Source organism: Somniosus microcephalus, chromosome 1 (assembly GCF_052327205.1).
Source record: "Somniosus microcephalus isolate GS21.2 chromosome 1, FLI_Smic_1.0, whole genome shotgun sequence".
Taxonomy (NCBI): Eukaryota; Metazoa; Chordata; class Chondrichthyes; order Squaliformes; family Somniosidae; genus Somniosus; species Somniosus microcephalus.
In genome coordinates this window covers 224,436,021-224,449,732 of record NC_140987.1, presented here as the reverse complement: position 1 = coordinate 224,449,732, position 13,712 = coordinate 224,436,021, and the positions used below count along the sequence as shown (strand labels likewise).

The 13,712-nt window shown below is 43.6% G+C and overlaps 1 protein-coding gene across 2 annotated transcripts in view; it reads left to right on the top strand.

Moving 5' to 3' along the window:
• uba6 (ubiquitin like modifier activating enzyme 6) overlaps positions 1 to 4,101 on the top strand; it is a 172,896-nt gene extending 168,795 nt beyond the window's left edge. For both annotated transcript variants that reach the window (XM_085990848.1, XM_085990841.1), the window contains exons 32-33: positions 483 to 577; positions 1,779 to 4,101. In XM_085990848.1, the coding sequence (XP_085846974.1) occupies positions 483 to 577; positions 1,779 to 1,914 (231 nt within the window). In that variant the 3' untranslated portion in view covers positions 1,915 to 4,101. The remainder of the gene's footprint in view (positions 1 to 482; positions 578 to 1,778) is intronic.
• The last annotated feature ends 9,611 nt before the right edge of the window (positions 4,102 to 13,712 follow it).

Here is a 13,712-nt window from a genome sequence, read left to right as displayed (position 1 = left end):
CAGCTAAAGGAAAAGGAAGACTTGCATTTACATAGCACCATTCACAATCGCCAGACATCCCAAAATGCATTACAGCCAATAAATTACCTTTGAAGTGTAGTCACTTGTAATGTAGAAAATGTGGCAACCAATCTGCGCACTGCAAGCTCCCACAAACAACAATGAAATAAATCATCTGTTTTAGGTTTTGCTTGTGGAATAACTATGGGTCAGGACACCAGGAAGTACTGCCTTGGGATCTTTTATGAGGACAGACAAGGCCTCAGTTTAACGTGTCTCGCTCAGTACTGCACTGAAGTGTCAGCCTAGATTTTTGTGCTCAAGTCTCTTGAACCCACAACCTTCTGACTCAGAGACCAGAGTGCTAACACCTAATCAAATCAGTCAACTTTTGGTATAGTGGTGGCAGCAAAAGGTTTAATAGATTACAGATTTCAGACTGTTGCTTACAGTGTAATGGAGACTGCTTTCTTTCACTGCAGGAAACATACAGCATTGAGCCCACGATGGTGGTTCATGGAGTGAAGATGTTGTATGTACCAGTCATGCCAGGACACGTGAAGCGACTGAAGCTAACGTAAGTAAATCCCAATAGCAAGGGACTGTTGACTAGTAAAAGAATTGATAGCTGTTGAATGGGCGCTGCAGTGTATTAGACACTAAGCTATCACGGGTTGAACTAGGCTGTCACGGGTTGAATTAGGCTGCCACGTCTGGGACCTGGGTTGAAATCCAGCCAGAGTGATGAGATGGTCATAAGCGCTCTGCATGAAACTATCTAGGACAGTTTCACACCAGTAGCTAGTGGGCATTCACCCACAACACAAAACAGTTCCCCAAATCTGCACAAATTAACAATCTCACTTAGAAAGGGTGCAAGAATAGCTGGTGTGAGAAATGGATATGATCAGGATGGTGCAGCTGGGGTGCCTTTTTGATTTTGGAGTATCGGGACAATGTTAAGGTGTAATAGAGGGAAATTTACCCAATCTGATTATACCTGATCTGGTCAGCTTTATCTGTTCCATATGGACTCAGTTCATGATATTTATCTTTATCTTTATCTTTCTTTCTTCTGAACACAGTTGTGATAGTAAAATGAAGAGGTCAATTTGATTTTGTGCAACAATGGATTTGATTGTGCAATCACTGGCTCTGTGAGATGAATTGAAAGTGGAGGCTTGATAGTGACAGTTCAGTATAAGCTGGTTACTTATGCCTAATGCAAGTTCAGTTTCATCTCCATTTAGACGCATCAGGCCTGTCATGGAGAAGGAGAGTTGGTAGTTGCTTTTTGAGAATTTCCACTAGAACATAATGTCCTGGGGTTTTCCACTTCTGCACTCAGCAAGCTACGATCTTTTGCCCATTCACTTTATTGATGGGTTGGCAAGTGCAGAAGTAGAAAACCCCAGCCAATGAGCTTTAACAACTACACTCCAGTACAGTACTGAAGGAGTGCTACAGTATTGGAGGTGCTGTCTTTCGGATGAGAGTTAAGCCGAGGTACCATCTGCTCTCTCAAGTGTATGTAAAAGATCCCATGATACTATTCAAAGAAGAGCTGAGGTGTTCTCCCAGTGTCCTAACCAATCTTTATCACTCAATCAATACCTATACAGACTACAGGATGCACTTGTGGAACACTTTGATAATCCAGCTACCGAGGACCACTTTTACTACTGGCTGAGTGAGGGAAGGGACGGGTGCGATCCAATCCTTTATTAAATTTAAGCCATTCAAAGTTTTACATCCATGTACATATTTTTCCACTGCAGAATGCAGAAGTTAGTGAAACCAACATTAGACAAGAAGTATGTCGACTTGACAGTCTCATTTGCACCTGAATCCGATGGTGATGAAGACCTGCCAGGCCCTCCAGTGAGATACTATTTCAGACCTGAAGAGAACTGAACCCATGCTTGCTGTGGATGCTTCAGCCCCTTGTACCAACTTCCACCGAAATGGAGAACCACTCACTTAATTTGCTAAATTGTTCTGCTTTATTGTGATGTAAATGCCTCTCTAATCTCCTGCATATGTCTCCTTAATATGCAGGCTGCCTTAATAGCGGCAATAAAATCGGTGTTTTCAAATGATCGTCCGCATATTGTGTTCTGATGCAGTCAAGACAGTCCAGTCTCATGAGCATGATGCATATTGTCTTTCTGTATAGACTCTCCTTTCACTGTTTTAACGTAAGTGCTTTGCTAGCTGCTGTTTCAAAGTGAACAAGGTTTCATGTTGTCGTGCACCAAAGATGTATAGCAAGTGTAAGAAACAGAGGTTCAGCATATCTACCATGCTCTGCTTTAGGAAGAGGCTGTGGCTCCATAGCTGAAAGACTCCATCTTGCTCAAGCATTTCCATGAAAAAAATCTCCCATCTTGTAGTCTTGAACCTTTAGTGTAACAATGTCAAAAATTTAAAAATCCCAATGATTTCAACCCTACGTCTGGATTTTGCAGATTTTAAAAAGGTTGAGTTATTGATGTGCACTGAAAATTCAGTTTAAGAATTTTTTTTTGCCCATTTATGTGCATGCTTTTGGATGTTGTTTTGGCCTTGCTGACAACCCTAGGTCTGCCATTTTCAACTACTACATGCCATGATTTTTATACATGTTCCCCCGTTAACCTAAGTCTTGGACCAATGAAGCTTAAAGTAAAACTAACTGAATTGCTCTCATAACTTCGACGATTTCATTTGGATCACAGACTGTTTTGATTTTTTTAAAATCTGCAACAAGATTATGGGAGGAATGTTTCTATAGGCCAGTTTAACTGTAATTTAGCATGGTGATCATTGAAATCTCATTTTCTGATATTTACAAACCACACTGAGTTTCACTGTTTGTCGCTGTAATGTCACATTGAGGAGATCAGCATTATTTGTACATCTTTGATATTTGCAATTTTTTTGTTCTTTGTAAATAATGCGCCAATCTAAATTGCAGGTTTTAGCTTCATTTATTTTTTTTAACTTTTTGTTTAAAATATAGTATTGTGATTAGTATGTTTAGGAGCACTGATTTGGAGAGCTACAGTACAAGCCTACGACAAGCACATGAAAGTCCCCCTTTTGGTTGTAAAGAGCTTTGGGACGTCCTGAGGTTGTGAAAGGCACTATATAAATGCAAATCTGTTTCTTTCTTTCTTCAGTGTCTTCATCGTGGCTCAGTGGTAGCCCTTTCGCCTCTGAGCCAGAAGGTTGCGGGTTTGACACCTACTCCACTGACCTGAGCACAAAATCTAGGCTGACACTCCAGTACAGTACTGCATAAGTGCTGCACTTTCGGAGGTGCCTTCTTTCGGATGAGACGTTAAACCGAGATTCTTATCTGCCCCCTCAGGTGGATGTAAAAGATCCCATGGCACTATTTCAGAGAAGAGCAGGGGAGCTCTCCCTGGTGTCCTGGCCAATATTTATCCCACAACCAACACCACCTTAAACAGATTATCTGGTCATTATATCATTGCTGTTTGTGGGGGCTTGCTGTTTGCAAATTGGTTGCTGCGTTTCCTACATTACAACAGTGACTACACTTCAAAAGTACTTCATTGGCTGTATAGCGCTTTGGGATGCCCTGAGCTCATGAAAGGTGCTGTATAAACACAAGTTCTTTTCTTATCTTTCTTTTTGCCTGGTTGGCCAACCTTGGATTCAAGAAATATTGGGGTAGATTTTTAACTTGCCACCTGTGTGTAAAACTAATCTTGCAGATTGGCTGCCCATTATAGAAACGGCCCAAATTTCTATTGAAATGAAATCCATGGAAGTGCAAATCGGGCGGTTACTGTAACAAGCTAGCCGATCCACAACGGCAGTCTTGTGCCTGGGCAGCAAGTTGAAATTCTGTCCCAAAATTTCATAATCCAGTTGTTCATGGCAACCCTGGTGAGATGCATACATTTTAAACATGGTTTTAAATCTGTTTTCCATACTGCAAAGCATCTAGGATCGTAAATTCCTTTCACTTCACATACAGAATCATCAGGTTGCTTAAGGAGTGTTCTACTTAGATTTTCACTTGGGTGAAACCAAACACTGTGAACTGGAAACTTATCTAATGAAGAAATAAAATAACTTTCAACAAGTTAATCTTGAAAAGTTTGCCTTTATTTTAGTTTTGTAGTAGCATACCTACATGTCATTGTGGCACCAAACATACCCCGCTTGCTTGGTAGCTGTGGAAAGTTTTTTTATTAATGCAGAAAGAGCCAAAACCCAAATCATAATTAAATGACACCAATATTGGGCTTTATAGAGAATTACATTTGTTGTATTGGTGTTGAGATAATTCCATGATTTTTATAATTATTGTGGATGTGACTTTTCTAGACAATTGAATAAACCAAACAGTAACAAAAGTATGATTTTTTGTCCTGCGCCAAATAGGGAACATAGATGCACAAATTTGTTTGAAATGACTAGAGTTAAGAAAGAAGTGCTTTTCCCTACTAAATTACAAGTTGGAGGCCAGAACTCAGCTGCTCTTGAAAGCACAAGCAAATTGTTTGATCTGTAGATAAGCCAGAATGTGGAAGCTTTCTCCTCGGTACTATTGCTAATTATCCTTGGTCAAAGCATCAATAGATATGTGAAGCCTGAACAAAGTATACAGCAAATTGTCAATTGATTCTGTCGATAGAATGCACCATTATATCTTTGAACTCGACTGTGACAGTGCTTTACTCAGATCCTTTTAAGCTGGGATACATACTGGTGACTTCTTCAGTATCTTTAGTTCAGTTCAGTTTCTGCAATTGACAATGGGCAGGATGATTACCTCACCTACATACAATCATCACTTTTTGAAATCTACAATGGTCTTTCCTCCAAAAATCAATGTATTGCATAAGAAATATATATTCAAAATAAGGTATTTTAACTCATTGGACTGATTCAGTCCTTGTCTTCTAAGTACTGGTACCTTGTCTTCTAAGTACTGGTACTATCAGTTTTAATGTAGCTTTCTGCATCTGTATAATGCTTGTAAATAAATCTATTAGTTTTAGCCTGAACATTACAACAGTGACCATATTTCAAAATTGCTTAAACAAAAGTAATTTACTGTACTGTGGATGCTGGAAATCTGAAATAGCAAGTACAGATCCGGTGTAAAGGGGCGAGGGGAGGAAAGAACAAAGGGAAGGTCTGTGATAGGGTGGGGGCAGGAATGATTAAATGACAAAAGGGATGATTGTGCAAGGCAAAAGGGGATGGTAATGTGACAAAGAAACAAAAGTTGGGTCCAGAGAGGTTTAAATAGTTACAGCAGAATAGCAAAGGGGGATGAAAGCGTGGAAAATCTGGCAAAGAGAAGGCTCCTGTGGTCCAGGAATGTGGCGGAAGAAAGGCAAGTATACCCCAGGGGTCCCGACCACCCCGCCGGCCATGTACTGAGAGGGGATCACCAGCCAAAACCTCCTCCACTCCCAGTGGCTCTGGTGCAGCCATCTTCCATTACCCACACCTGCTGTCTGAGAAAATGGAAGCAGTGATTAAGATCTAAAGTTGTAAAACTCAAATGTTTATGCCAGAAAGCTGTAAAGTGCCTGATAGAAAGATGAGGTGCTGTTCCTCAAGCAGCATTGGTGGTCAAGGGAGGTCAGAGTGGGATGAAGAATCAAAGTAGCAATGGACCTGAGGCTCAGGGTCACGCTTGCAGACAGGATGGAGGTGTTCAGTAAAGTGATCAACTAATATGCGTTTGGTCTCCCCAATGTAGAGGAGACCAGATTGTGAGCAGCGAATACAGTACACTAGGTTGGAAGAAGTACAAGTAAAATGCTGTTTCACCTGGAAGTGGTGTTTGGGGCCCTGGACGGTGGGAAGGGAGATGAAAGGGCAGGTGTTGCCTCCTGCGCTTGGATTGGAAGTTGCTGGTGTGATAGAAGAGTGGACCAGGGTATCGTGAAGAGAACAATCCCTTCAGAATGCTGAAAGGGGCGGTGAGGGGAGGATGTGTTTAGTGGTGGCATCATGCTGGAGATGGCTGAGGATGATCCATTGAATGTGGAGAGTGGTTGGGTGGAAGGTGACGACAAGTGGATGCCTATCCTGGTTCTGGAACGGAGGAGAAGGGGTGAGGGCAGAAATGCAGGCAATGGACGGACACGGTCGAGGGCCCTGTCAACCACAGTGGAGAGGAATCCTCGGCTGAGGAAAAAGAAAGACATTTTGGAAGCATTGGTGTGCAAGGTGACATTGTCAGAACCGATGCAATGGAGATGGAGAAACTGGGAGAAGGGAATAGAGTCCTTGCAGGAAATGAGGTTGGAGGAAGTGTAATCAAGGTAGCTGTGGGAGTCGATGGGCTTATAGTAGACATTAGTGGACAGCTTATCCTCAGAAATGGAGATAGAGAAGTTGAAGGGAAGGGAAGAGTCAGATGGACCATGTGAAGGTGAGGGAGGGATGAAAATTAGAAGCAAAGTTGATGAAATGTTTCTGTTCAGAGCAAGAACAGGAAGCGACACCAATTCAGTAATTAATGTACAGGAAAAAGACAAGGAGGGGACCCGAGTAGGATTGAAACAAAGAATGTTCCACATATCCCATGAAAAGGCAGGTATAGCTAGGACCCAAATGGATTCCCATAGTGACACCTTTTAGTTGGAGGAAGTGAGTGGAGTCAAAGGAGAAGTTGTTCAATGTGAGAACAAGTTCAGCCAGGTGGAGGAGGGTTGTGGTGTATATAGGGATTGGTTGGGCCTCTGTTCAAGGAAGAAGCATAGGACCTGCAGGCCAACCTAGTGGAAATGGAGGTGAAGAGGGGCTAGACATTCATGGTGGAAAGAAGATGGTTAAGGCCAGGAAACTGGAAATAGTTAAATTGGAGGAGGATGTCTGAAGAGCCACCGATGTAGGTGGGCAGAGACTGGGCAAGGGTAGAAAAGATAATTGAGATAGGAAAGTATTGAGTTCCGTGGGGTAGAAACTGACTGAAACGATGGGTCTACCAGGGCAGCACTGTTTGTGGATCTTGGGAAGGATGTAGAAGTGGGCTATGCGGGGTTGGGAGACAATGAGGTTGGCGGCTGTGGTGGGAAGATCTCCAGAGGAGAGGAGGTCGGTTAAAGTCTGGGAAATGATGGCATTGATGTTCAGTGGTGGGATCGTAGTCCAGGGGGAGGTAGGCGGAATGGTCAGAGAGTTCAGCCGCTGCAAAGTAGAGGTCTGTTGGGCCTGAGAGAACAGAGTGCTGCAAGTTCAGAGGGAGGTAAGAGTGAGTGAGGGGAGTAAAGAAATTGAGACGGCTGATGTCTTACTGGCTGATCCCAATGAAAAGATAAATTTTTCAAAATTGCTTCATTGGCTATGATTTGCATTAGGACACCCTGAGGACATGAAGGTTGCTATATAAATGCAAGTTTGTTTGTTTATTCTTCATGCTTCCTGTTTTAACAACTTGGGGAGCAATGAATGGGGGTCCAATTGGTTCAGCCTAAAACTACAAAATGGCATCAACTCTAACATTATTCTAAAATTTAGGAAAGTGGACAACGGGCAGTTTCTTAAGGGTTTTTGAATTGTTAGCAAACCCGCATAGCTGAGATGGGGATGTATAGTCAGAGAGGCAGATACTATCACTTGGAGGTAAAGAGCTTACTGCATTTACCAAATGCATCTGGGAGTAGAGTTTCCACTTGGTTGCGCTGATTTTTTTGGCACAATTTGCCCGAAATCGGTGCAAAAGAGCACGGAATTTTAAGTGTAAATTACGTTCAGTATGAATCGAGTTTCCGCGAACTTTTGCGCTAGTTTAAAAACATCGTGCTAGAAGCTAGCCCCACCCACAAAACTGGCCACGCACCCATATTGGCCCGTATTTTCCGATGCCTGTGGGTGTGTATGCGCTGTGTACACACCCATATGGACATCGGAAATGCTGGTTTCAGGCATGCGAAGCGCATGTGCTGAAAACCGGCATTTCCGATCTGTCAAGAATGCTCTTGACAGATTGGACTGCAGAACCCCCGCCCGCTGAAAACCCTTAGAAATCTTACACCTGGTAAAAGCAAGCATAAGGCCTGCTTTAACTAGCATAAGAGTTGAAAAAATATCATTTATAATTTTAAAATATTTCTAAAAAAGGTAAGTTTATTTTTAGCCCGGTAAGAAACTTTAATTTTTTTTCAAAAAATTACATTTTTGTTTAAAATATTTAATTTAATGTAATTTTAACTCATTTTAAAAACATGATGGTTTTTAAAAAATTTATTTAAGTGTGTTTTTGGGGTGATCTCCATTCATATATTTGACAGGTCTATCTGTCAAAAGTATGAAGGGAGATTCCTTTCTCCTATTGGCTGGCCTGGCCCACGTGATCCCAGGGATGCTTGCGAACCGCATGCTCCCCTGGGATACATGGGCCCTGTGCATTTTGACTTTGGAGAGGCCCAGGAGTGGAAGTGTCCAGACCGCGGGAGCCCTCGGGTAAGTTTGTAGATTTTTTTCCGATCGGAGGCCTCCGCACGCAGGAAGCCTCCTATCGGAAATTATGGGCCAATATTAAAGCACCTCTATGTTTAGAAAAATTAAACATTATACAGTAGAGTCTCCACATGTTGAAGTTCTGATCCACCTAGATGTATTAACATTTCTGTTCTTGCCCACTGCCAGCAATGTTTTAGTCAGAACTGCATGGAGAGCTATCGAATTGACTGTTCTGACCCCTAGTCTTAAACTACCAATTCCACACATTGATCAGAAGGAGAGCACCAGTCCAGTGTTGCACAGTAACACAGGGGTCTATCACACCATTTATACCAGAACAGTACAGACCTGTTGTCACAACGCAGGGGTTTCAGTAGAAGCCTAGCAGAGCAGGAGATGGGATGGGAGCGTGGGACCAGGCCAGGACTATGAGAGTGCAGCCACAAATTGGCTTTCATACGTCAATGTTTGAAGTAAAATTCAATAGGTATTTACACCTGCTGACTCCCCAAAGCCTTTCCACCATCTACAAGGCACAAGTAAGGAGTGTGATGGAATACTCTCCACTTGCCTGGATGAGTGCAGCTCCAACAATACTCAAACGGCTCGACATCATCTAGGACAAAGCAGCCCGCTTGATTGGCACCCCATCCACCACCTTAAATATTCACTCCCTCCACCACCGACATACCGTGGCTACAGTGTGTACCGTCTACAAGATGCACTGCAGCAACTCAACAAGGCTTCTTCGGCAGAATCTCCCAAACCCGCAACCTCTTCCACCTAGAAGGACAAGGGCAGCAGGCGCAAGGGAGCACCACGACCTCAAAGTTCCCCTCCAAGTTGCACAGCAGGCTGACTTGGAAGTATATCGCCATTCCTTCATCGTTGCTGGGTCAAAATCCTGGAACTGCCTCCCTAACAGCACTGTGGGAGTACCTTCTCTACTAGGACTGCAGCGGTTCAAGAAGGTGGCTCACCACCACCTTCTCAAGGGCAATTAGGGATGGGCAATAAATGCTGGCCTTGCCAGCGATGCCCACATCGCATGAACACATTTTAAAAAAAGGTTCAGGCCCAGGTTAAACATTGACCTTTCAAAGTTTGATATACCAATGTATAAATTATGTTGGTGGGGGGATTTTAACACTTGTGTAAAGACTGAAGAAATATTTTGCACATCTCCGCATTGATAATTCATCCGCGCAGATTTGCACTACTGATCACTCAGTGTATGTGTGTGACTGTGTGAATACAAAATATCATGTGACTGTCGGTTATGACCTATTTCCAGGGCACCTTCACTAATTCCAACCACTTATTTCTCGTAATTAACAACCAGATTGTGTTATCTACTTAAGCCATTTCAAAAGTGAGTCCCAGTTTTAGTCATGCCTGCTGTTACTATTAAAGAATATAGAAACATAGAAGATAGGAGCAGGAGTAGTCCATTCGGCTCCTCGAGCCTGCTCCGCCATTCAATGCGATCATGGCTGATCATCCAAATTCAGTACCCGGTCCCTGCTTTCTCCCCATACCCCTTGATCCCTTTAGCCTTAAGAAATATATCCAACTCCTTCTTGAATATATTTAATGAACTGGCCTCCACCGCCTTCAGTGGCAGAGAGTTCCACAGGTGCACCACTCTCTGGGTGAAGAAATTCCTCCTCATTTCTGTCCTAAATGGCCTACCCTTTATCCTTAGACTGTGTCCCTGGCTCTGGACTCCCCGACCACTGGGAACATCCTTCCTGCATCTAGTCTGTCCAGTCCTGTCAGAATTTTATAAGTTTCAATGAGATCCCCTCTCATTCTTCTAAACTCCAGTGAGTACAAGCCCAATCGACCCAATCTCTCCTCATACGTCATTCCTGCCATCCCAGGTATCAGCCTGGTGAATCTTCGCTGAACTCCTTCCATGGCAAGAACATCCTTCCTCAGATAAGGCGACCAAAACTGCATACAATACTCAAGGTGTGGTCTCACCAAGGCCCTGTACAACTGCAGCAAGACATCCTTGTTCCTGTACTCAAACCCTCTCGCTACGAAGGCCAACATACCATTTGCTTTCTTAACCACCTGCTGCACCTGCATGCTTACCTTCAGCGACTGGTGCACAAGGACACCCAGGTCTCGTTGCACTTCCCCTTCTCCCAATCTATTGCCATTTAGATAATCTGCCTTCCTGTTTTTGCCACCAAAGTGGATAACCTCACATTTATCCACGTTATATTGCATCTGCCATGTTTCTACCCAATCACCCAACATGTCCAAATCATCCTGGAGTTTCTCGACATCCTCCTCACAGCACACATGCCCACCCAGCTTCGTGTCATCTGCAAATTTGGAGATATTACATCTAGTTCCCTTGTCTAGATCATTAATATATATTGTGAATAGCTGGGGTCCAAGGACCGATCCCTGTGGTACCCCACTAGTCACTGCCTGCCACTCGGAAAAAGACCCGTTTATTCCAACTGTTTGCTTTCTGTCTGCCAACCAGTTCTCTATCCAAGTCAATACCTTGCCCCCAATCCCATGTGCCTTAACTTTACACGCTAATCTCTTATGCGGGACCTTATCGAAGGCCTTCTGAAAGCCCAGATACACCACATCCACTGGTTCTCCCTTATCTATTTTACCAGTTACATCCTCAAAAAATTCCAGTAGATTAGTCAAGCACGATTTACCTTTTGTGAATCCATGTTGACTTTGTCCGATCCTGTCACTGTTTTCCAAGTGCTCTGCTGTTACATCTTTTATAATGGACTCTAGCATTTTCCCCACTACTGATGTCAGGCTTACCGGTCTGTAATTCCCCGTTTTCTCTCTACCACCTTTTTTGAATAGTGGGGTAACATTAGCTACCCTCCAATCCATGGGTACTGTTGCAGATTCCATCGAATGTTGGAAGATGATCAGCAATGCATCCACTATTTCTAGGGCCACTTCCTTAAGTACCCTAGGATGTAGATTATCAGGCCCTGGGGATTTATCAGCCTTCAATCCCATCAATTTCCCTAACACCATTTCCCTACAAATACTGATTTCTTTCAGTTCCTCCCTTTCATCAGACCCTATGCTCCCCGGCATCTCTGGGAGGTTATTTGTGTCCTCCTTTGTGAAGACAGAACCAAAATATGTATTTAGTTGGTCTTCCATTTCTTTGTTCCCCATTATAAATTCCCCTGATTCTGACTGCAAGGGACCTAGGCTTGACTTCACCAATCTTTTTCTCTTCACATATCTATAAAAGCTTTTACAGTCAGTTTTTATGTTCCCTGCAAGCTTACTCTCATATTCTATTTTCCCCTTCTTAATTAATCCCTTTGTCCTCCTTTGTTGACTCCTAAATTGCTCCCAATCCTCAGGATTATTGCTTTTTCTGGCCAATTTATATGTCCTCTCTTTGGATCTTATGCTATCCCTAATTTCCCTTGTTAGCCACGGTTGAGTCACCTTTTCTGTTTTATTTTTATGCCAAACTGGGATGAACAAATTCTGTAGTTCATCCATGCGGTCTTTGAATGTTTGCCATTGCCTATCCACCGTTAACCCTTTGAGTGACATTCCCCAATCAATCCTACCCAACTCGCGTCTCAGACCATCGTAGTTTCCTTTATTTAAATTTAGGACCCTACTTTCTGAGTCAACTACTTCATTCTCCATCTTAATGAAGAATTCGATCATATTATGATCGCTCTGACCCAAGGGGCCTCGTACAACAAGATTGCTAATTAATCCTTTCTCGTTACATAATACCCAGTCTATGATGGCCTGATCCCTGGTTGGTTCCTCGACATATTGGTCCAGGAAACCATCCCGTAAACACTCCAGGAATTCCTCCTCCACAGTATTGTTACTAATTTGATTAGCCCAATCTATATGTGGAATGAAAAAAAGATGTTGATCACATAGTACAGATGGGGAGGCAATTCGGCCCATCTGGCTGATCCTTCAGTAGGAACCTACAGTCCTTCCACCACAGTGTCTAACTGCTTTCTGAATGTCTCCACAGTTTTGGCCTCCCCCCTACCCAGAGACCATTGCCGATATTAATCACTCTTTGTGTGGCACTTCCTGACATTCGATTTGAATTTACCTTTCACCAGTTTGTATCTATGTCTCCATGTCCTAGTGCTCAAGATTAACCTTTTCAATTTCACTTGGTATCTTGTAGGCCTCTAAGATTCTTTGTTATTCATCTCCTTTGAAGATTGAAGAGATTGTCTCCTTTGACAGTGATTTGACGCTGCTCTCCATCAATGTGCCTTTCAGGATAACCTTTTTTATTTTGAACTTTCATTGGTTGGAGGAAGGGTAAGCTAAGTGATGCAGTCAGTTTACTTTACACTGCTCCAGAAATACAAAAGGAAGCACAAAATATGTGCACAATGTGTTCAGAAAGGATCTGTCAATTCTTTGGGTGACTACCCAGACGAGTCATGTGCCATTATCATCATAACGGCATATTGCAAGTGAGGCAGTGATGTATTTTGGTAAAGTTTACATCAATGTATCACCATGTGTCTACAAACAATAAAATACATGGCCATTTAATATATGCTGCAAAATTTGGCTTACCGCCCCGGAGAGGAAGTGGTGCGCTATCTCGAGCGCTCTACTTCCTCTCGGGGCGGTCTCGGGGGCGCAAAGCGCTCGAACGCCAGAGTGCTACCCAGCTGCTCCGTGTAGCGCTGACATGTTTCACCGCCCCTCCCCTTCCGTTAAAGGGGCGGGACGCTGCGAGCTCTGCAGGGCCTCCGTTGGTCCACATGAGGCCACCAGGGCGGCCACCACGAAGAGACGACCTGGAGGTCGGCCAAAACAAGAAAACGGCGCGCGGGTCGCAGCCGTGCCTCTGCTTTAAATACCGACCCGCGAGCAGAGGTCAGCCCAGTTCGTGATCCACAAGGCTGGTGCTGACATCACCCATGGCAGTCTCGCGGGGCACAGCTGAATTTCTGCCGCGGGGCAGTAAGGGGATGCGGCAGGGCGCTAAAGGGTCATGTCACTCGGCGATGACGTCATCCGGGTAGCGCCTCAGCAGCGGCCCGCCACATTTCTCGGGAGGCGCTATTTTCGCCCCATAAGCCCTTTACGCCCTGTTAACGCCCCCCGGAGATGCTAACGGCAGGCACAAAGGAGCCGAATTTTGCCCCTTAAATGTTTTTTCAAAAAAGTAACTCTTGACCAACAATATTCAATTTAAACACTTTTTTTTCACTTTACGCTGCCGAGACAGAATCCATCTGCTTTCTCAGCCAAGA